We start from the raw sequence: 24,452 nt of genomic DNA, 5'->3' as shown, positions 1-24,452 counted from the left end.
GAACAGCAGGATCAAAAGAGAGATTCAAAGAGGAAGATGGCTGTGTGCCCAGCCCTTTTATACGGCTTCACTTGGGTCACACCTATCTACCTGGTCACACTCAGAGGGAGTGGCTCCCAACAGGTATTGCAGGAAGTCCTCCCTTTTTGGAGCCACCTTCCTCTGTGTGTCCATTCTAGGAAACAAGGAGTGTTGGACTTGACTGCTCTATGTCTACACCCCACATTTCCAAGGAAGGTACCTGCTACCTTTTGGACTCGGTTCTCTTTTGACTCTTCCTCAAGCTACTGCATCTCTGAGTGATGATAGAGCTGCTTTTTAAAACAAAAAAACTTTGCTGACCAGAAATTTACACAAACTGATGGATATGGGCTGCATTGTAGCGGTTCCCAAACTCCCCTCCTCCGGCCATGGATCAGATGAAAATTGGTGAGAGTCTTGGAGGATGACTTAATTCATTTTATGCCTGTTGTAGCTGTTGTAATACACTCTGCCAGATGTCACAAGATTTGTAGGTGTGTGTTTTTTTCTCAGACAGGCCACAGGCCCCCTAAAGGAAGCTCATGGGCAGCCAGCCGCTGAGGGACCACAGCTGGATAACCCCTGCTCTGTTGGATAATGTCAAAGCAGAGTCATCCAGCATTGTCGTTTGAATTTTTGTACAAACTCACTCTATTCGATTCTCCAGCTGCAGGTGAAAGCCTCCTATTTAACAGAAGGAGGCTGTTGCCAGTGTTCCACCTTCCAAACCACCTTCCCATTCTCTTTCTTGATCAGGACAATATCCCAAGCCCTCGATTTCAGTGATTCCCAGTCCTAATGTCGCCCTTGGGGGGAATTTCTACATCCAATGTTGGAGTCCATATTACGGAGCCACCTTTGAGCTCTTCAAGGGAGAACCTGCAAAGTATGTGCGATCTGAGAAATCTTCGTCTTATACAGCGGATTTTTTCATTTCTGAGGCCAAACTAGAACATGGAGGAATTTATCATTGTAGGTATTGCTTCGATGGCAAATGCTCGCATCTAGGTGACAGACTTTACATCAACGTAACAGGTGAGGGCTTGGCAGAGTGTGACAGTTTTACAAATGACGCTAAAATGGGTGTTGGGTTTACTCCATCTGCCAATCAAATGGGGGGAAAGTGCACTGATTGAACTATATAACTGAACTGTAACTGCACTGATCAAAATATGTACCTATCAAAAGGGATTCTTTATCTCCATTTCTATTTAATCATTAGTATTGCGTTCCAGATTAAAATGCATTCTCTGTAACCAAAGTCGTAATGGAATGCAGATTGTGTAGCACACAATATAACCCTACTCTGCACTCCATTTGTCACACACCCAGGTCCTAGTCAACGGCCAAGACAATGGACGTTACTATGCAACCCGAAGCCTACAATGGGGGGTCCACAGCAATCCTGCCCCAATAGGTTCTGTCCCTCTCCCAGGGCATCTCTGCTGTGTAGCTTGCCTTCCCTGACAAGGCTCACATCTCCTGAGTAATGGCATACAGTGGTACCTCAGGTTAAGTACTTAATTTGTTCCGAAGGTATGTTCTTAACCTGAAACTGTTTTTAACCTGAAGCACTACTTTAGCTAATAGGGCCTCCTGCTGATGCCATGCCGCTGCTGCGCGATTTCTGTTCTCATCCTGAAGTGAAGTTCTTAACCCGAGGTAATATTTCTGGGTTACCGGAGTCTGTAACCTGAAGCGTATGTAACCTGAGGTACCACTGTAAATGCCTCCTATCAATATTCACACTCTGAATAGCATATGGTTTTCTATGCTCCCCAATAGCATTTTACAAAGCCAGACTATTGTGTAAGATCAAAGGATTAAGCATCCCTCTTTCTCTCTCTCTCCCCCTGGATAAGCTTCTCCCAAACCTTCCATCTCAGTGAGCCCAGGTGAGGTGATTGCTCTGGAAGGAAATGCCAACATCCACTGTAAGACCAAAGAACAGCAAGAAGTAGAATTTACTCTGCACATAGAAAATTCTTCAAATACTTATGAAAGCAAGATGATGGGATCAGGAGAAGTTCTATTTCCCATTATCAATGCCAAAGAATCAGATGGGGGCATCTATCGCTGTAGCTATTGCTTAAAGCTCGAGAACACGCAAGCATGCTCAAACTACAGTGATGAAGTACACATCAAAGTAACAGGTAAGATCCTGTCTTAATCCTTGTATGCATCTTTTGCAAATTGCACCAATACAGGTTTTAATTTGCTGCAATTGTAAATGAAACTGGAAACGTGTGCTGGCTCCACCATTCCTTAGTTTTAAAAGGAGGTATCTCTCCCTCTTCACGTCACAGTTGGGTATCATTTCAACATTTGTAAATGGTGGATTCCCTGACTTCTACAGCATCCTGCCTCTCTGTCTCCTGGCCCCACACCTCTCCAACTCCCTCTTCTGCCTCTAATTCTGAACTGCCCTCTGCCCCAGACACTTCCTGCTCACTAAACCCTGTCACCTGGGTATGACCCTTCCTCCTCACAGTCGGCTCTTCCTCCCTCTGACCACTCCTCATTGTCCCACCACCAGTGGCTCTGAACCATCTTCCCATGGGGGCTCCCTGGGGAGTGCTGATGCCCTCCACATCTCCTCTGCATCCGGACAGTCCACAAGTCTTTATAAAGATATTGAACAACACTGGGCCCTGGACTGGACCCTACAGCACCACACTTCTCAGTGTGTTTTTTCCCCATTGGTGAGCACCCTTTGGGTTTGGTTAGTCAACCAGCTACAAATCCACCCAACAGTAACATCCTCTACCCACATTTTACCAGCATCTCACAATAATATTATGGGGAACTTTGTCCAAAGCCTTACTGGAATCAAGATGTGCTTGATTCACAGCACTGGGAGATGATTACACAGAGGGTGAATAGAAAGCTCCGTGAATTGATAGAAGGGTCTTTCATGGGAGCTTATGGGCCCTGCCTGTGTGGGGTTTGGTGAGCATTGGCAGTATTCTAACTCTAGGTCTCCTTTTCATGGTTTTACAGGTGGGAATTCAAAAGCCGGACATTCAATTGCCATGTGGGCAGGCATTGCTGCCGGTGTCTTCCTTTCGGTCCTCTTCCTGCTGATCCTTGCTTTTGTATTGTCCAGAAAAAGGAAAAAGGGTGAGTAAGCTTCTGGATCAGTTGTTCTGCAAGGGCTGAGATGAAAGCATGCATAAACCGAGGATATAAATGCTTACTTTGTGGGAGCTGTACCACTTCATGTTCCACACGAGAAGATTAAAGCCCCAGGTGTCAAGACAGGTTGCAATCTCAGAGAGAGAACGCCCTTCTTTTAAAAACAAAATATGGTTGGACAGGCAGACTTGATGGTATTGGGCCAGTGCCTGGTGAAATCTCTAAAGCTGCTGCTGGGCCTGAGCAAAGGGGGCGGGGTGCATTTCTTTATTTATGCAATATATATGTGATAAATAATAGCACAAAGCCAGCAGCGTGTACACCATGTGCCAGTAGAAATCAATTCATCAGTTAAAATACTCACAAGTTAATACAGTGATCTAACAGAATACAGTGGTACCTTGGTTCTCAAACTTAATCCATTCCGGAAGTCTGTTCCAAAACCAAGGTGTGCTTTCCCATGGAGAGTAATGCAAAATGGATTAATCCATTCCAGACTTTTAAAAACCACCCCTAAAAGAACATGAATTTTAGTATCTAACGAGACCATTGATCTATAAAATGAGAGCAATAAACAATGTACCTCAATCACACAATCAATCACACAATCAATCAGTAGCTGAACTGGGTTCCACACAGTCACAAAAAAAGAGCCACAAAAACAAAAACGCAAAATAAATAGCAAAAAGAGACAGACCTCAGCATAACACTCAAAACGGAAGCATAACACTCAAAACGGAAGCATAACACTCAAAACGGAAGCGTAACATTCAAAACGGAGCATGTTCAGCTTCCGAAAAAAGTTCGCAAACCGGAACACTTACTTCCAGGTTTGCAGTGTTTGGGTTCCAAGTTGTTTGAGTATCAAGGCATTTTGGAACCAAGGTACCACTGTAGTTATAAATTCACATGGTGGATATAATTGACCATCCATTTCAGGTATGATCCATTCCACATTAGTGGTGCTGCTGCTACTTCCTTGCTTGTGAGTCACACAATGCCGTTACCACCATGGAGTTATTCCACCACTCCCATCTCTTTATTTGAAGGTTTTTCTGGCTTGTTTCATGTTTTTGTTGTTTACCTCTTGTGGCGTCCTTTCACTGTTGATCTGCATGTTAACCAGCAGTGCAGCCAATCAGAAGCCACACCTTGGTTTCTGAATGGTGCTGGGAGTGGAACGAACTCCCAGAATGGATTAAGTTTGACAACCAAGGTACGACTGTATATGGGCCAGTGGGGACAGAAAAACACCATCCATAACTTTACTCAGAAAGCTATTGGGTGAAAAATCTCACAGTGTGTATCTCTGCTCTACAGGTTCTGTGGCCAATGAAAGAACTCAGCCAGCAAACATAGTAAGAAATATACTTATGAATGTCCTGCCAACACTTTACAGCCCTGACATTCCAACCGGGGGAGGAGGACTCTAATTCATTGCAACAGCCACTGCCTTTCCAAGTAACAGGCGATGGCAGGGCTGATGTGATTTGGGGTGGGGCAGAGGGCCAGGTACCATCCTCCGCATGGTCTGTGCCCATCTCCAGCTTTGCCCATTTTTTGAACTGGCTCTTCCAAATTCCTGGAATTTCTCTGGACCAGGGATGGAGGACCTGTGGCAGATGTTGTTAGACTACATCCCCCATCAGCCATAGCCAGAGGCCATGGATGATGGGAGTTGTAATCCGGTAAGATCTGGAGAGCAGCAGTTTCTCCATTCCTGCTTTGTTTCCACTGTATGTCACTCTAGCAGACCGAATGGCAGGACTGCAGGCTACATCTCCTTCTTTTTCCCTCCATAGCCATTGCAGTCTGAGCCTGAAGAAGACCCTGATGGAGTTTCCTATGCTGTACTGAGCCACAGGTCATTGAAAACCAAACCAGCACCCGATGCGGACGGGATCCCTGAGTCCTGTACTTATGCAACAGTGGCCCAACACAGAACCAAGGAGCACCAATAAGGAGGACATCTTGCAATGCAGAGATTTCTGGGACCTTGGCTTATCCCCGAGTGTTATGGACATTTTGCTTATTTCTAGCTTCCGCAACATGGGAGATGGGTTTCATATGGTGGCCTTATTCACGGAAAAAAACCATTGCTGGGCAGGCCATACATAATGCATTTAAAAAGATGTTTAAAATAGCTATTCCCAAGAGGCCTGAAGCATTCCCCCCCCCCCCCCGGGATGATAGGGGCAGAGGTTCCTAAAGAGATGGTTAAGTTGTTTGTGTAAGCTACTACCGCAGCCGGAATCCTGTATGCGCAGAAGTGAAAAGAAGAGTGGGTGTTAAAGTTAATGGACCATGCAGAGATGGCAAAGCTGACAGCAAAAGTAAGAGATCAAAAAGATGGGAACTTTGTCGGAGAGCGGAGGTTCTTTTTGGACTATATGAGAAAAAGCTGCAGCCCAATGAAATTATGAGCCGGATTTGGATAATAGGCAAGGGAAGGTGAATAAATAAATGATTGTAATGTAAGTTATAATACCATAGAAAATAAAAGGCCAGTCAAAATGTAAGAAATTATGATATTGAAAGTGAATTGAATAACGTCAAGTTTTGTGTAAAAAAACTAATAAAAATTTATTATAAAAAAAGAGAATAGGGCAGCTGCTTTTACGGCTGTGTTGGAAGACCACATCCTCTCTGCAGATTCTTCCTTACTGATGGTAATATGGAAAGAGGCCAAAATAGGGGAGGGGACCTCACTTCTGGGGCCTGGGTGTGGCCCTTGGGGCTCTCCGCAGGCAATGATCCTCTACACCATCTTGAGGGCTTTTGCCTGGCTGGTTTGTGTCGTGATGTAATATTGCCTCTTGCTTGCCAGAATCGGGGCTAGAGAAGTGGGGTGTTGTTAGGGACCGTGCTGAAGAGGGCTGCACTGAGGAGAAATGGTGAGAGCCTGCCCTTCCCCCTGCTAGTGATCAGGATCCTGACTCTTCCCAGGAGCGGGAGGACAGTATAGATTTGGAACAGTGGTTTGCAGAGGGACATAGTTGAGAAGGCAGAAGCTGGGAAATACCAAATGGGGAACAGCTAGGAGGAGAGAGTTAACAGACTCAGTTTCTCAGGAAAGTGTTCATCAGCTCAGCCCAAGGTCAAGAAGAGCAGATAAGATAAGGTAGCACAGAAAGCACAGTGGTCATAAGATCTGGTTACAAGACATGGTAGTGACGTTGAGGACAAGGGAGGAAGTGGGGGGGTACCCTTAATTGGGAGCACCTTCATTCCAAGAAATGGATTCTTTGTTCTCTCCCTGTGATCATTAAAATATCGAACTGGTAAGAGACTCCTTTCTCTTTGTTCTGCTTATATACTGCCAAAGGGGGCAGGGTGGAAGCTCCTTCAGCTATACAGGGCCAAAGCCATAGTCTGTCACTACTTGATATATTTATTTGGAAAAAATTATGAACTCTGTGAATGTATAATCAATCCCTCAGCAGTTTACATTAAAAAGTATAATTATCAGTGATATACGGATAAAATCAACATATTTATAAAATGAGCATACATAGCTAATTATATGCCTGGATATTCTTGCTGAAATAGAGAAGGGTTTTTTTTTACCTAGTGTCTAAAACAGTGTGGCCAGGGTGTCTGCCTAGTGTTAATAGAAGCAGTGAAAGATCCTTCTGCCTACCTCCCTAGGCGTATCAGAAAACACATGATCTTATCTATGCTAATTTTGCAGAATATGACTGCAGTGTGGAAGGGGGGGAAGGGAAGTGGTTTGCAAGGCACTTCCAGTGCTGCTAAGTTGGGCATTTTAAGTACATGAACTTCATGGGCAAGAACTGTGTTGCAGAGCCATGTTGCATTTCAGACCCTGCAGCCTCCCTTGAAGATCTTCATTCTGGGGACAGCACACATCTTGGGGGACGCAGGACACTGGACTACAGGGCTAGGCGGTCCTTCATCATCATGAGGCTCTCTTTCAACATCCTCTTTATCGGTTGGTATCTCAGATGAAAGGGTGAAGGGACTGAGGGTTGTGCAATGGCCGGGTGGAAGGACCAGAGACCCAGTTGTGGTTCCTGCTGCTCAGCTACATTGCCGCTAATGCAATCATCTCCTTTCCAGGATTCCTGCTGGCTGGACAGTGGCAGATCTCTGGGGGTGAGTCTCTTTGGGTGATAAATATGAACATGGGGCGAGGGGGAGATGGTGGGGGGCAGAATGGGAGCGAACTGCAGTGATTTCCCCCAACCAAATCCAATTTCCTAACATCTGCATTATAAACACAGAGGCCTACCAAATGTTCTCTGATCTATACAAATATTAAAGGTAGAGGAACATCCCATCCCTATTTCTTTCTCTCTCTTTTTTGGTCAAAATGTACATTTATTGATTTTTCAATTAGGTATGGTTTTGTTTTTTTAAAAAAGTATTTGATTATACAAAACATAAAATTGTAACAATCCAAATGCATATTGATATACTGTACAGTGTAACCTCAGTTGTTGAACGCTTCGGAAGTTGAACGTTTCGGCTTTCAAACGACAACCTGGAAGTTTTCGAACACACCTCAGAAGTCAAACAGCTTCCGAGGCATGTTTCTCCCATTTTTCCATGGATTTTGCCAACTGGCAATTGCGCGTTTTGGAAGTCGAACGGTCTTCCGGAACGGATTACCTTTGGCTACTCTGAATCTCGAGACTTCTCCCCACCCCCTCCATGGGTCTTGTTGTCCACATTTACAACTGCATATTATTTCACAATCTATATTTTATATCAATCCATATTATCCATGGTATGAACCCCATCCCTATTTCTTTGCCTTTAGACAATCTACACACAAAATGCAATTCCCCCAGTGTAACCTTAGACTAAGCAACTAGACATGAGGGCAACCTTCTCCCTGCACTGCCAGAGGAAGAAATACCTCTGAATAACAGTTGCTAAGAATCTCAAGTGTGGAGAATGCTCTGCTGCTCTCAGTCCTGCTCCTGGACTTCCCACAGACATCTGGTTGGCCCCTGGGGGAACTTGCATGACAAAGCTCAAGTAGATGCAGTAGAGCAGAGTGCCTTCTACCAACTCATTCTGATAGGCCAATGAGGTGGCCATTACAGAGGACAGTCTGCTCTTTGAAAAGCAGGAGGGGGTCTTGAAGTTGCCCACCCACCAAGAGCAGCTGAACAGTGGAATGAGCAGACACACAGCTCACCTGACCACAGTCTTCCCCACTAGGGTGGAAATAATGCAATTTCATTTAAAAATTAGTAATTACTGTTGTACCTTGGTTCTCGAATGTGGTAAAGTCAGGGCCTTCTTTTGTCTTCCTCTTTGGTGAGACTTTTGTAGATGCTCCTTCTTCCTAATCTGCATTTTCATTTAAAAATTAGTAATTATTCATAAATGTGGATCTTTACATACAACTTAGCATGTGGTAAAATCAGGGCCTTCTTTTGTCTTCCTCTTTGGTTATCCGTCTTCCAAATCTCACCTTTGTTCTCCTGTTTCGGTCCAGGACAACATTACCCTATACCTTTCATCTCAGTGGCTCCCACAAATGTGGTCAGTCTGGGGGGAAATATCACCTTACGGTGTGCAAGTGATTACCATCAAGATGCAATCTACTATCTTCACAAAGATTCACGAATTACTGATTTAGCAGTTTGGAAGAGCGAGAGGGATGCAGTTGTATTTCAGATTGCCAATGCAAGAATTTCAGATGGCGGAACCTATACGTGTAGCTATTGCTTAAGTTATGATCGACAGTGCTCATTTCGTAGTGATCCTGTCAAAGTCTTCATAAAAGGTGAGAGTCTGGCTTACCCTTTTTATGCTATTTTCACAACTTACATGTAAGGGGAGGGGAGAGAGAGAGAGACGTTATGCTGGCCGTCAGGCAATGGGCTTTTCCCGCCTGCCTCGTCCCTCCCTCCAGCCCTAGCAGCCTTTTCCAGATCATGACTTTAAGAACAGCAGAAGCAGCTGGGAAGAGACTTAAACAGCTATCTGACTTTTAGAAGACAGCTGAAAGCAGCCCTGCTTAGGGAAGTTTTTAATGTTTGATGTTTTAATGTGTTTTTAATATTCTGTTGGGAGCTGGCCAGAGTGGCTGGGGAAACCTAGCCAGATGGGCAGGATATAAATATTTTTATGTTGTTTTTGTTGCTTTTTGTTGTTGTTATCAAGAGTTCTCCACTAGTACTAGATATTACAGAAATGACGTGATCTTTGTTCATTCTGGTGTTGCGAATGCCATAAATTGAAGAAAATCTCTTAACCATTGCTTTTCTTTGAGGGGGCAAAAAGGTGCCAGTACTGCGGGCCCTTAAGTACCTCCAGGAAAAAGCACTTCGAGTCTTAAATAAAAATTACAATCACACAGTTAGATACACTTGATATTCAGTGTAGATGCAGATAAGACCAATGATCCCAAATACTTGGTTCTTAACTCTTTCTACAGCGTTCATTGAGATAGGCAACAGAAATGTACAGTAACTCAGCTTATAAGATTTCCTGGATCTGCCACACTGAACTGCAGCAAACAGTAACTCTTCTCAGGAACCTGCCTCCCCCCTAACCTGGCCAGTGATGGGTGTTGTAGGCATGTAGAAGGTGCCAGGTCACCCATCTCTAAACTGAATTTGTAAACAAAAAACTTAGAAGCATCAAGTTCTTATGAACCTTTACCCTCCGATCCATCCCCGGGATTTTGCATTCCCCCAGAACATGCAAACCTCTCCCATATGACAGACTGTTGCCTGGGACTGATTTGAGAAGGCTGAACTGCATCTTTGAAATCTCACCCTTGTTCTCTTCCATGTGCAGGAAAGCTGCATCCCAAGCCTTCCATCGCAGTGAATTCATCTGAAATGCTTGCCGAAAAGGGGAATGTCAAAATCAGCTGCAAGGCAGAAGACAACATACCAAGGCTTTTCTCTTTGTATATACAAGTGGGTGCAAACAGGCAGCAGACACAACTGACAGAGAAAACAGCAACAAAGGAGGCTGTGTTTGCCTTTGACAATGCCCAAGAATTCCAAGGGGGTCTCTACCAATGTAGATATTGCTACAAAGCAGCCTTCGTTGAACTGTGCTCAGATTTCAGTGACAGCCAACGCATCAACAGAATAAGTAAGGTTCAAAATACATCCTCCTATTGTCGCAAAAGAGTCTGAAATGGGAGTGTTCTGGATTTTCAGCACCTGTACATCCAGTGGAGAATTTGCATAGAATAAAATATTCCAAATTGGCTGGGATTGAAGGAGGGTGTATGGTGTGCATGGCCCTGAGAGCCAGGTGTGGTGTAGTGGTTAAGAGAGGTAGACTCGTAATCTGGGGAACCGAGTTCGTGTCTCTGCTCCTCCACATGCAGCTGCTGGGTGACCTTGGGCTAGTCACACTTCTCTGAAGTCTCTCAGCCCCACTCACCTCACAGAGTGTTTGCTGTGGGGGAGGAAGGGAAAGGAGAATGTGAGCCGCTTTGAGACTCCTTAGGGTAGTGATAAAGTGGGATATCAAATCCAAACTATTCTTCTTCTTCTCTTGGAAACTTCTGAAGAAAGCTGCAGGAAGGTGTTTGTAGAAATTGTAGTGTCAAAACGGAAAGGGGTCAAACCATCACAAGAGGTGTTGAAATTTTGGCTGGTTGTACAAACTCACTCTATTCGATTCTCCAGCTGCAGGTGAAAGCCTCCTATTTGACAGAAGGAGGCTGTTGCCAGTGTTCCACCTTCCAAACCACCTTCCCATTCTCTTTCTGGATCAGGAGAATATCCCGAGCCCTCGATTACAGTGATTCCCAGTTCTAATGTCGTCCTTGGAGGGAATTTCTACATCCATTGTGGGAATCAAGATTACGGAGCCACCTTTGATCTCTTCAAGGGAGAACCTGCAATTTATGTGCGATCTAAGAAATCTTTGTCTCATACAGTGGATTTTTTCATTTCTGAGGCCAAACTAGAAGATGGAGGAATTTATCAGTGTAGGTATTGCCTCGATGGCATATACTCGCATCTAAGTGACAGACTTTACATCAACGTAACAGGTGAGGGCTTGTCTTAGTCTCTGTGTGACAGTTTTACAAATGACGCTAAAATGGGTGTTGGGTTTATTCCATCTGCCAATCAAATGGGGGGGGGAGTGCACTGATTGAACTATATAACTGAACTGTAACTGCACTGATCGAAATATGTACCTATCAAAAGGGATTCTTTATCTCCATTTCTATTTAATCATTAGTATTGCTTTCCAGATTAAAATGCATTCTCTGTAACCAAAGTCGTAATGGAATGCAGATTGTGTAGCACACTATACAACCCCTGCTCTGCACTCCATTTGTCACACACCCAGGTCCTAGTCAACGGCCAAGACAATGGACGTTACTATGCAACCTGAAGCCTACAATGGGGGGTCCACAGCAATCCTGCCCCAATAGGTTCTGTCCTTCTCCCAGGGCATCTCTGCTGTGTAGCTTGCCTTCCCTGACAAGGCTCACATCCCACCTGTGTTCTCTGCCAACTAATCTCCTGAATAATGGCATACAGTGGTACCTCGGTTTAAGTACTTAATTTGTTCCGAAGGTATGTTCTTAACCTGAAACTGTTTTTAACCTGAAGCACCACTTTAGCTAATAGGGCCTCCTGCTGATGCCGTGCCACTGCTGCGCGATTTCTGTTCTCATCCTGAAGTGAAGTTCTTAACCCGAGGTAATATTTCTCGGTTAGCGGAGTCTGTAACCTGAAGCGTATGTAACCTGAGGTACCACTGTAAACGCATCCTATCAATATTCACACTCTGAATAGCATATGGTTTTCTATGCTCCCCAATAGCATTTTACAAAGCCAGACTATTGTGTAAGATCAAAGGATTAAGCATCCCTCTTTCTCTCTCTCTCCCCCTGGATAAGCTTCTCCCAAACCTTCCATCTCAGTGAGCCCAGGAGAGGTGATTGCTCTGGAAGGAAATGCCAACATCCACTGTAAGACCAAAGAACAGCAAGAAGTAGAATTTACTCTACACATAGAAAATTCTTCAAATACTTATGAAATCAAGAAGATGGGATCAGGAGAAGTTCTCTTTCCTATTATCAATGCCAAAGAATCAGATGGGGGCATCTATCGCTGTCGCTATTGCTTAAAGCTCGAGAACACTCAAGCATGCTCAAACTACAGTGATGAAGTCCACATCAAAGTAACAGGTAAGATCCTGTCTTAATCCTTGTATGCATCTTTTGCAAATTGCACCAATACAGGTTTTAATTTGCTGCAATTGTAGATGAAACTGGAAACGTGTGCTGGCTCCACCATTCCTTAGTTTTAAAAGGAGGTATCTCTCCCTCTTCACGTCACAGTTGGGTATCATTTCAACATTTGTAAATGATGGATTCCCTGACTTCTACAGCATCCTGCCTCTCTGTCTCCTGGCCCCGCACCTCTCCAACTCCCTCTTCTGCCTCTAATTCTGAACTGCCCTCTGCCCCAGACTCTTCCTGCTCACTAAAACCTGTCACCTGTGTGTGACCCTTCCTCCTCACAGTCGGCTCTTCCTCCCTCTGACCACTCCTCATTGTCCCACCACCAGTCCCCTGGCTCTGAGCCATCTTCCCATGGGGGCTCCCCGGGGGAGTGCTGATGCCTCCCACCTCTCCTCTGCATCCAGACAGTCCATGAGTCTTTATAAAGATATTCAACAACACTGGGCCCTGGACTGGACCCTACAGCACCACACTTCTCAGTGTTTTTTCCCCCATTGGTGAGCACTCTTTGGGTTTGGTTAGTCAACCAGCTACAAATCCACCCGACAGTAACATCCTCTACCCACATTTTACCAGCATCTCACAATAATATTATGGGGAATTTTGTCTAAAGCCTTACTGGAATGAAGGTGTGCCACATTCACAGCACTGGGAGATGATTACACAGAGGGTGAATAGAAAGCTCCATGAATTGATAGAAGCGTCTTTCTTGGAAGCTTCTGGGCACTGCCTGTGGGGGGTTTGGTGAGCATTGGCAGTATTCTAACTCTAGGTGTCCTTTTCATGGTTTTACAGGTGGAAATTCAACAGCTGGACATTCAATAGCCATGTGGGCAGGCATTGCTGCCGGTGTCTTCCTTTCGTTCCTCTTCCTGCTGATCCTTGCTTTTGTATTGTCCAGGAAAAGGAAAAAGGGTGAGTAAGCTTCTGGATCAGTTGTTCTGCAAGGGCTGAGATGAAAGCATGCATAAACCGAGGTTATAAATGCTTACTTTGTGGGAGCTGTACCACTTCATGTTCCACACGAGAAGATTAAAGTCCCAGGTGTCAAGTCAGGTTGCAATCTCAGAGAGAGAACGCTCTTCTTTTAAAAACAAAATATGGTTGGACAGGCAGACTTGATGGTATTGGGCCAGTGCCTGGTGAAATCTCTAAAGCTGGTGCGAGGCCTGAGTGAAGCAAAAAAAGGGGGGTATTTATTTATTTATGCAATATATATGTGATAAATAATAGCACAAAGCCAGCAGCGTGTACACCATGTGCCAGTAGAAATCAATTCATCAGTTAAAATACTCACAAGTTAATACAGTGATCTAACAGAATACAGTGGTACCTTGGTTCTCAAACTTAATCCATTCCGGAAGTCTGTTCCAAAACCAAGGTGTGCTTTCCCATGGAGAGTAATGCAAAATGGATTAATCCATTCCAGACTTTAAAAAACCACCCCTAAAAGAGCAATTTAACATGAATTTTAGTATCTAACGAGACCATTGATCTATAAAATGAGAGCAATAAACAATGTACCTCAATCACACAATCAGTCAATCAATCAGTAGCTGAACTGGGTTCCACACAGTCACAAAAAAAGAGCCACAAAAACAAAAACGCAAAATAAATAGCAAAAACAGACAAACCTCAGCATAACACTCAAAACGGAAGCATAACACTCAAAACGGAAGCACAACATTCAAAACGGAGCACGTTCAGCTTCCGAAAAAAGTTCGCAAACCGGAACACTTACTTCCAGGTTTGCAGTGTTTGGGTTCCAAGTTGTTTGAGTACCAAGGCATTTGGGAACCAAGGTACCACTGTAGTTATAAAGTCATATGGTGGATATAATTGACCATCCATTTCAGGTATGATCCATTCCACATTAGTGGTGCTGCTGCTACTTCCTCGCTTGTGAGTCACACAATGCCATTACCACCATGGAGTTATTCCACCACTCCCATCTCTTTATTTGAAGATATTTCAGGCTTGCTTCATGTTTTTGTTGTTTACCTCTTATGGCGTCCTTTCACTGTTGATCTGCATGTTAACCAGCAGTGCAGCCAATCAGAAGCCACACCTTGGTTTCTGAATGGTGCTGGGAGTTGAACGGACTCCCAAAATGGATTAAGTTTGGCAACCAAGGTATGACTGTATATGGGCCAGTGGGGACAGAAAAACACCATCCATAACTTTACTCAGAAACCTATTGGGTGAAAAATCTCACAGTGTGTATCTCTGCTCTACAGGTTCTGTGGCCAATGAAAGAACTCAGCCAGCAAACATAGTAAGAAATATACCAATGAACAAAAAAAATTATGACTATGAATGTCCTGCCAACACTTTACAGCCCTGACATTCCAACTGGGGGAGGAGGACTCTAATTCGATGCAACAGCCACTGCCTTTCCAAGTAACAGGCGATGGCAGGGCTGATGTGATTTGGGGTGGGGCAGAGGGCCAGGTACCATCCTCCGCATGGTCTGTGCCCATCTCCAGGTATGCCCATTTTTTGAACTGGCTCTTCCAAATTCCTGGAATTTCTCTGGACCAGGGATGGAGGACCTGTGGCAGATGTTGTTAGACTACATCCCCCTTCAGCCATAGCCAGAGGCCATGGATGATGGGAGTTGTAATCCGGTAAGATCTGGAGAGCAGCAGTTTCTCCATTCCTGCTTTGTTTCCACTGTATGTCACTCTAGCAGACCGAACAGCAGGGCTGCAGGCAACATCTCCTTCTTTTTCCCTCCATAGCCATTGCAGTCTGAGCCTGAAGAAGACCCTGATGGAGTTTCCTATGCTGTACTGAGCCACAGGTCATTGAAAACCAAACCAGCACCCGATGCTGACGGGATCCCTGAGTCCTGTACTTATGCAACAGTGGCCCAACACAGAACCAAGGAGCACCAATAAGGAGGACATCTTGCAATGTAGAGATTTCTGGGACCTTGGCTTATCCCCGAGTGCTATGGACATTTTGCTTATTTCTAGCTTCCGCAACATGGGAGATGGGTTTCATATGGTGGCCTTATTCACGGAAAGAAACTATTGCTGGGCAGGCCATACATAATGCATTTAAAAAGATGTTTAAAATAGCTATTCCCAAGAGGCCTGAAGCATTCCCCCCCCCCCCAGGGATGATAGGGGCAGAGGTTCCTAAAGAGATGGTTAAGTTGTTTGTGTAAGCTACTACCGCAGCCGGAATCTTGTATGTGCAGAAGTGGAAAGAATTCTCAACAAAAGAAGAGTGAGTTTTAAAGTTAATGGACTATGCAGAGATGGCAAAGCTGACAGCAAAAGTAAGAGATCAATAAGATGGGAACTTTGTCGGAGAGTGGAGGTTCTTTTTGGACTATATGAGGAAAAAGCTGCAGCCCAATGAAATTATGAGCCGGATTTGGATAATAGACAAGGGAAGGTGAATAAATAAATGATTGTAATGTAAGTTATAATACCATAGAAAATAAAAGGCCAGTCAAAATGTAAGAAATTATGATATTGAAAGTGAATTGAATAACGTCAAGTTTTGTGTAAAAAAACTAATAAAAATTATTATAAAAAAAGGGAATGGGGCAGCTGCTTTTACGGCTGTGTGGGAAGACCACATCCTTCCAACTGTTGGTAATATGGAAAGAGGCCAAAATAGGGGAGGGGACCTCACTTCCGGGGCCTGGGTGTGGCCCTTGGGGCTCTCCGCAGGCAATGATCCTCTACACCATCTTGAGGGCTTTTGCCTGGCTGGCTGGTGTCTTGATGTAAGGTAGCACAGAAAGCACAGTGGTCACAAGATCTGGTTACAAGACATGGTAGTGACGTTGAGGACAAGGGAGGAAGTGGGGGGTACCCTTAATTGGGAGCACCTTCATTCCAAGAAATGGATTCTTTGTTCTCTCCCTGTGATCATTAAAATATCGAACTGGTAAGAGACTCCTTTCTCTTTGTTCTGCTTATATACTGCCAAAGGGGGCAGGGTGGAAGCTCCTTCAGCTATACAGGGCCGAAGCCATAGTCTTTCACTACTTGATTTATTTATTTGGGAAAAATTATGAACTCTGTGAATGTATAATCCATGCCTCAGCAGTTTTCATTAAAAAGTATAATTATCAGTATATACAGATAAAATCAACATATTTATAAAATGAGCATACATAGCTAATTATATGCCTGGATATTCTTGCTGAAATAGAGAAGGTTTTTTTTACCTAGTATCTAAAAGAGTGTGGCCAGGGTGTCTGCCTAGTATTAATAGAAGCAGTGAAAGATCCTTCTGCCTACCTCCCTAGGCGTATCAGAAAACACATGATCTTATCTATGCTAATTTTGCAGAATATGACTGCAGTGGGGGGGGGAGGGGAGGGAAGTGGTTTGCAAGGCACTTCCAGTGCTGCTAAGTTGGGCATTTTAAGTACATGAACTTCATGGGCAAGAACTGTGTTGCAGAGCCATGTTGCATTTCAGACCTTGCAGCCTCCCTTGAAGATCTTCATTCTGGGGACAGCACACATCTTGGGGGACGCAGGACACTGGACCACAGGGCTAGGCGGTCCTTCATCATCATGAGGCTCTCTTTCAACATCCTCTTTACCGGTTGGTATCTCTGATGAAAGGGTGAAGGGACTGAGGGTTGTGCAACGGCCGGGTGGAAGGACCGGAGACCCAGTTGTGGTTCCTGCTGCTCAGCTACATTGCGCTAATGCAACCATCTCCTTTCCAGGATTCCTGCTGGCTGGACAGTGGCAGATCTCTGGAGGTGAGTCTCTTCGGGTGATAAATATGAACATGGGGTGAGGCGGAGATGGTGGGGGGCAGAATGGGAGCAAACTGTAATGATTTCCCCCCCAACCAAATCTGATTTCCTAACATCTGCATTATAAACACAGAGGCCTACCAAATGTTCTCTGATCTATACAAATATTAAAGGTAGAGGAACATCCCATCCCTATTTCTTTCTCTCTCTTTTTTGGTCAAAATGTACATTTATTGATTTTTCAATTAGGTATGGGGTTTTTTTTAAAAAAAGTATTTGATTATACAAAACATAAAATTGTAACAATCCAAATGCATATTGATATACTGTACAGTGGAACCTCAGTTGTCGAACGCTTCGGAAGTTGAACGTTTCGGCTTTCAAATGACAACCTGGAAGTGAATGGTTTTTGAACACACCTCAGAAGTCAAACAGCTTCCGAGGCATGTTTCTCCCATTTTTCAATGGATTTTGCCAACTGGCAATTGCGCGTTTTGGAAGTCGAATGGTCTTCCAGAACGGATTATGTTTGGCTACTCTGAATCTTGAGACTTCTCCCCACCCCCGCCATGGGTCCCATTGTCAACATTTACAACTGCATAGTATTTCACAATCTATATTTTATATCAATCCATATTATCCATGGTATGAACCCCATCCCTATTCCTTTGCCTTAGACAATCTACACACAAAATGCAATTCCCCCAGTGTAACCTTAGGCTGAGCAACTAGACATGATGGCTACATTCTACCTGCACTGCCAGAGGCAGGATTCCTGTGGATAACAGTTGCTAAGAATCACAAGTGTGGAGAATGCACTGCTGCTCTCAGTCCTGCTCCTGGACTCCCCACAGACATCTGGTTGGCCCCTGGGGGAACTTGCATGACAAAGCTCAAGTAGATGCAGTAGAAGAGAGTGCCTTCTACCAACTCATTCTGATAGGCCAATGAGGTGGCCATTACAGAGGACAGTCCTCTCTTTGAAAAGCAGGAGGGGGTCTTGAAGTTGCCCACCCACCAAGAGCAGCTGAACAGTGGAATGAGCAGACACACAGCTCACCTGACCACAGTCTTCCCCACTAGGGTGGAAATAATGCATTTTCATTTAAAAATTAGTAATTACTGTCGTACCTTGGTTCTCGAATGTGATAAAGTCAGGGCCTTCTTTTGTCTTCCTCTTTGGTGAGACTTTTGTAGATGCTCCATCTTCCTAATCCGCATTTTCATTTAAAAATTAGTAATTATTCATAAATGTGGATCTTTACATACAACTTAGCATGTGGTGAAGTCAGGGTCTTCTTTTGTCTTCCTCTTTGGTGATCCATCTTCTTAATCTCACCTTTGTTCTCCCTGTTTCGGTCCAGGACAACTTTACCCTAAACCTTCCATCTCAGCGGTTTCCACAAATGTGGTCAGCCCAGGGGGAAATATCACCTTACGGTGTTCAAGTAATTACCATCAAGATGCAATCTACTGTCTTCACAAAGATTCACGAATTACTGATTTAGCAGTTTGGAAGAGCGAGAGGGATGCAGTTGTATTTCGGATTGCCAATGCAAGAATTTCAGATGGCGGAACCTATACGTGTAGCTATTGCTTAAAACCGGTTTCTGATCAACGGTGCTCATTTCGTAGTGATCCTGTCAAAGTCTTCATAAAAGGTGAGAGCCTGGCTTAGCCTTTTTATGCTATTTTCACAACTGACATGTAAGGGGGGGGGAGAGAGAGACATTATGCTGGCCATCAGGCAATGGCTTTTTCCGCCTGCCTCATCCCTCCCTCCAGCCCTAGCAGCCTTTTCCAGATCATGACTTTAAGAACAGCAGAAGCAGCTGAGAAGAGACTTAAACAGCTATCTGACTTTTAGAAGACAGCTGAAGGCAGCCCTGTTTAGGGAAGTTTTTAATGTTTGATGTTTTATCCTGTTTTTAATATTCTGTTGGGAGCTGCCCAGAGTGGCTGGGGAAACCTAGCCAGATGGGTGGGATATAAAAAATATTTTTATGTTGTTTTTGTTGTTTTTTGTTGTTGTTATCAAGAGTTCTCCACTAGTACTAGATATTACAGAAATGACGTGATCTTTGTTCATTCTGGTGTTGCGAATGCCATAAACTGAACAAAATCTCTTAACCAGTGCTTTTCTTTGAAGGGGCAAAAAGGTGCCAGTACTGCGGGCCCTTAAGTACCTCCAGGAAAAAGCACTGTGAGTCTTAAATAAAAATTACTATCACACAGTTAGATACACATGATATTCAGTGTAGATGCAGATAAGACCAATGATCCCAAATACAGTACTTGGTTCTTAACTCTTTCTACAGCGTTCATTGAGATAGGCAACAGAAATGTACAGTAACTGAGCTTATAAGATTTCCTGGATCTGCCACACTGAACTGCAGCAAACAGTAACTCTTCTCAGGAACCTGCCTCCCCCCTAACCTGGCCAATGATGGGTGTTGTAGGTGTGTGGAAGGTGCCCATCTCTAAACTGAAGTTGTAAACAAAAAAACTTAGAAGCATCAAGTTCTTATGAACCTTTACCCTCCGATCCATCCTTGGGATTTTGCATTCTCCCAGAACATGCAAACCTCTCCCATATGACAGACTGTTGCCTGGGACTGATTTGAGAAGGCTGAACTGCATCTTTGAAATCTCACCCTTGTTCTCTTCCATGTGCAGGAAAGCTGCATCCCAAGCCTTCCATCGCAGTGAAATCAGCTGAAATGCTTGCCGAAAAGGGGAACGTCAAAATCAGCTGCAAGGCAGAAGACAACTTACCGATGCTGTTCTCTTTGTATATAGAAGTGGGTGCAGATAGGCAGCAGACAAAACTGACAGAGAAAATAGCAATAAAGGAGGCTGTGTTTGCCTTTGACAATGCCCAAGAATTCCAAGAGGGTCTCTACCAATGTAGATATCGCTACATAACAGCCTTCGTTGAACTGTGCTCAGATTTCAGTGACAGCCGACGCATCAACAGAATAAGTAAGGTTCAAAATACATCCTCCTATTGTCACAAAAGGGTCTGAAATGGGAGTGTTCTGCATTTTCAGCATCTGTACATCCAGTGGAGAATTTGCATAGAATAAAATATTCCAAATTGGCTGGGATTGAAGGAGGGCATGTGGTGTGCATGGCCCTGAGAGCCAGTGTGGTGTAGTGATTAAGAGCGGTTGACTCTTAATCTGGGGAACCAGGTTCGCGTCCCCGCTCCTCCACATGCAGCTGCTGGGTGACCTTGGGCCAGTCACACTTCTCTGAAGTCTCTCAGCCCCACTCACCTCACAGAGTGTTTGCTGTGGGGGAGGAAGGGAAAGGAGAATGTTAGCCGCTTTGAGACTCCTTCAGGTAGTGATAAAGCGGGAAATCAAATCTAAACTATTCTTCTTCTCTTGGAAACTTCTGAAGAAAGCTGCAATAAAGGTGTTTGTAGAATTTGTAGTGTTAAAACGGAAAGGGGTCAAACCATTGCAAGAGGTGTTGAAATTTTGGCAGGTTGGATAGTTACAATGGAATGGTCTCGGTGGTGGAGTGCACATTTTTATTCTTATTTATTTATGATTATTACTTTGGATAGGGACGCGGGTGGTGCTGTGGGTTAAACCACAGAGCCTAGGACTTGCCAATCAGAAGGTTGGCGGTTTGAATCCCCGCAACGGGGTGAGCTCCCGTTGCTCAGTCCCTGCTCCTGCCAACCTAGCAGTTCAAAAGCATGTCAAAGTGCAAGTAGAGAAATAGGTACCGCTCCGGCAGGAAGGTAAACGGCGTTTCTGTGCACTGCTCTGGTTCGCCAGAAGCGGCTTAGTCATGCTGGCCACATGACTCGGAAGCAGTAAGCTGGCTCTCTCGGCCAATAAAGCGAGATGAGTGCTGCAACCCCAGAGTCAGCCACAACTGGACCTAATGGTCAGGGGTCCCTTTACCTTTATTACTTTGGATAGAGAAAGATAAATAGATGATAGATGATAGATAGATAGATAGATAGATAGATAGATAGATAGATAGATATAGATGATAGATAGAGATAGATAGATGATAGATAGATAGATATAGATAGATAGATAGATAGATAGATGAGATATATGCAGACTAGGAAGGAACCTTTGTCCTTCCAGATGTTACTGGGTCCTAGCAAGTGTGGCCAATGGCATGTAGGTCCGTAACATCTGGAGGGCCAATAATTATCTACAACTGCTCTAGACATTTTTAACTAAAGACAAAACAGTCCCTATGTACAACCATTTTTCATAAGCGAAGAGCCATTCTAAGCATTTTTTAATTATGTGTTAAAAGTCAGGGTTTTTTGTTTGTTTGTTTGTTTGTTTACTGAATTTATCTACTGCCCTATACCCAGAGGTCTCAGGGCGGTTCACAGAAAAAGATCACCATATATAAAATGAAAATAAAGACAGTAACCCAAATGATCCCCACCTACCCCCCAAAAGAGCCACATTTTAAAAGTGCATAGTTCTAGTTAGCGATGTGCAGCAGATATTTCTGCTGATCTGATCAAAAGCAGCAGAGTGCAGGGGAAGACTATCACGCCCCTTCCCTCCATACCCTTCTCACAGTGTTTTATTTGCACCCAGGTCCCAGCCTGTCCAAACCCTCCATCAAAGTGCTACCCGACGAACCTATTTCCCCAGGACAGAATATCACCATCGAGTGCCAGGGGCCAGAAAAGGGTCTCAACTTCTCCCTCTACAAATCCGGGGAACTGATAACATCGCAGGTGACGGAGTCAGAGAGAAACAGAGCCGAGTTCCCTTTCTTCAACGTGGGGTTGGAAGATGAAGGAAACTACACCTGCCAATATCACCGCTGGGGACATCCCTTTGCCTGGTCAGAGCCAAGTAATACCACAGAGCTGGTTGTAAGAGGTGAGAAGATTGGCTGGGTACTTGTCTCTGAAACCTGAAACTGTTCTTAACTGAAGCACCACTTTAGCTAATGGAGCCTCCTGCTGCTGACATGCTGCCGGAGTAAGATTTCTGTTCTCATCCTGAAGCAAAGTTCTTAAACCCGAGGTACTATTTCTGGGTTAGTGGAGTCTGTAACCTGAAACCCTATGTAACCTGAAGCGTATGTAACCAGAGGTGCCACTGTATTGAACAACACTGGGCTTGTGAGCATTAAATGCCCGTTTGCAGATAGTAAACTCAGTCCTTTACAGCAGAATGCAGCAGAAGCAACTGTGGTTGGAATAGTAACATCAAAGGTTTTATTTATAAAGGAAATAACAAAACAACAAGACGACTCTCATATCCATCTTCTTCAGCAGAGGAGCAGAGAGAGAGGAGAGAGGGAGGAGACATTTAAATAATTCCCATACCCATACATCAATTAAGTAATTAAAGGCAACCCGCAACATTATGCAATGTGAGAATGAGACATTACAACACTAACACCCTCCCCCTTTTCATGGTAACATTGCCTTATCATCTAGTACATCTGTAACATCTATACATATAGACCCAGTTGTTGTTTATTTACAACCTTCAACAACAAATCTGCGGATATTTCTTAAATCTGGGTTGAGGCTGGTATGAGGGAGCTTTCATCCTGAAGGGATGATCAGTGCCTGTACGGACCTTAGATTGTCTTTTGCCTACCTGCTCAGCCTGCTACGATTTGCATGTTTTGTGTCAGCCAGCTAGATAAGATAGTTTTGTTATTTTCTTGGCTTCTGAGCAGTCCTAAATTGTGTAATCATGTGAAGTTTTTGCTTTTAACAAAGTCTTGTTTTTAAAAACAACGGGTTTTCTTATGAGAAGTGACTTTGGCTCGAGTTACTGAGCCTCCCAGCTGACCCCCAGGCAGTGCTGAACCTGACCTTCTGCTCTCTTCAGCCAGGACCACCCAACCAATCCATTGGTCAATGAAATTCCAAGCCCACATTATGGACCAGTAATTCTGAATGGAACACCCAGCAAATGACCAATCACAAACTGACCACTTTTGGATGCTCCTGCAGTGACATAAAAAACTGGAACGCAACATGTGTACCTGCCATCTTCTTAGCAACAGGGAGCAACTGTGACAGTGGAACTTTGAGTTGGTCCACTGCTTGCAGACTTAGTATGCTTTGTATCATCTCTCTGGTTCTAGTCAGAAGTAAAAAACAAGTGGAGTAGATTAGAAGACTGCTTCCATTGGCAGGTAGATCCAGCAGGCTGTTCTTATGTTCTTAGAAATCAGAAGTAAGTCCAACTGAACTCAATGGGGCTAAGTATGCTGAGGGCCACAGCCTTAGGGTAATCTCCCTCCCCACCCTGCCTTCATCACAACCGACAATTGAGTAGTAACTCTTCTCTGTCTCACTCTGCAGCAAACACTTCTACATCCATGGAGATCAACATCCGCTTGGGAGTTGCTGGCTTGGTCCTGCTTTCCTTGGTGCTGATCGTGGCTGAGTTCATGTGCAGCAGGCAAGGCTGAGAAGCTCTGACTCGACTCAGTTCCACAAGTCAAGACTCTTCCTTGAGACAAGCAAAGCCACAGGAATCCCATAGAGACTGGTTTCATTTCTTGTTCATCTGAAGGCCAAATTTCTATTCTGTGATATCACCAAGGAATCTTTTCGGAAAGGGCTGGGGTGGGGTGAGAATACTGGAGGCTTCTGTTTTCTGTGCCTTTTTTTTTTTTTTACAAAGATTGGAAAGGGCCTTCTTAAGCATACCCCCCCCCCCATTTCCCAGAGTTGTTGACCTCCTTTTTTTACGGAGGGAAGACCAGCAGCAGCGGAGGGAGCCTCTTGGGACGGGACGGCGCTGCCCTGCCATGCCCAGCTTTGTGGGGCTGGAGGAGGCGGGCAATGGCTGGGGCTCCTCCGGCAGTGAAGAGGCGGAGGCTGGATGAGGCAGTGAAGAGGCGGAGGCTGGATGAGGCAGTGAAGAGGCGGAGGCTGGATGAGGCAGTGAAGAGGCGGAGGCTGGATGAGGCACCTCCCAGCTCAGCTGGTCGCTTCATGCTGCGGTGGCCATGGCAGGCGGAGGCTCTGGGTGCAGCGCTGCATGGTGGAGGTGGGTGAGGGTGATGAGCGGGCCGGGGGAGCCAGCCCTGTGGAGATCCATGGCCCCTGATACCTGGCTCAAAGACAGCTAACAGGAGAGGCACTGCGTGTGCCTGCGCCTCAACCCATTGGGTGAGTGAGCACACCGAGTGAGCGGGCCTGCCCTGAGCGAGCAAGGCTGTGTGCGGCTGAGCGTTGGCTGGGTTTTTTCCCTTTTAGCTTTCTGGCACTCTGCAGAATTTGGCGCCTACAGGCTAAAAGGGAAAAAACTGAGTCGACACTTGGCGGAAGCTGTGCATGCACCTTCGCTCACTCAGCACGCTATATATATATATATATATATTC

The 24,452-nt window shown here is 44.7% G+C and overlaps 2 protein-coding genes across 6 annotated transcripts in view; both read left to right on the top strand.

Moving 5' to 3' along the window:
• The window catches only part of LOC310663579 (immunoglobulin superfamily member 1-like), a 39,362-nt gene extending 23,499 nt beyond the window's left edge, over positions 1-15,863 (top strand). For 3 of the 5 annotated variants that reach the window (XM_083411577.1, XM_083411576.1, XM_083411578.1), the window contains 6 exons: positions 778-1,056; positions 1,884-2,174; positions 12,017-12,307; positions 13,160-13,279; positions 14,602-14,639; positions 15,106-15,863. In XM_083411577.1, the coding sequence (XP_083267703.1) occupies positions 778-1,056; positions 1,884-2,174; positions 12,017-12,307; positions 13,160-13,279; positions 14,602-14,639; positions 15,106-15,264 (1,178 nt within the window). In that variant the 3' untranslated portion in view covers positions 15,265-15,863. Of the gene's footprint in view, positions 1-777; positions 1,057-1,883; positions 2,175-3,021; positions 3,142-4,476; positions 4,515-4,958; positions 5,777-12,016; positions 12,308-13,159; positions 13,280-14,601; positions 14,640-15,105 lie in introns of those variants that run through there. The other 2 variants (XM_083411580.1, XM_083411579.1) reach the window with 2 other exon arrangements.
• On the top strand, positions 7,145-23,908 carry LOC310663621 (osteoclast-associated immunoglobulin-like receptor). The gene is made up of 5 exons (XM_083411692.1): positions 7,145-7,272; positions 8,627-8,917; positions 19,775-20,080; positions 21,685-21,975; positions 23,424-23,908. Exons 3-5 carry the CDS (start codon positions 19,819-19,821, stop codon positions 23,531-23,533), a joined length of 663 nt encoding a protein of 220 aa, XP_083267818.1. The 5' UTR covers positions 7,145-7,272; positions 8,627-8,917; positions 19,775-19,818; the 3' UTR covers positions 23,534-23,908.
• The last annotated feature ends 544 nt before the right edge of the window (positions 23,909-24,452 follow it).

This window comes from Podarcis tiliguerta, assembly GCF_965153285.1.
Source record: "Podarcis tiliguerta genome assembly, chromosome: 13".
NCBI classification, from domain to species: Eukaryota; Metazoa; Chordata; class Lepidosauria; order Squamata; family Lacertidae; genus Podarcis; species Podarcis tiliguerta.
This window is presented reverse-complemented; position numbering and strand designations above follow the sequence as displayed.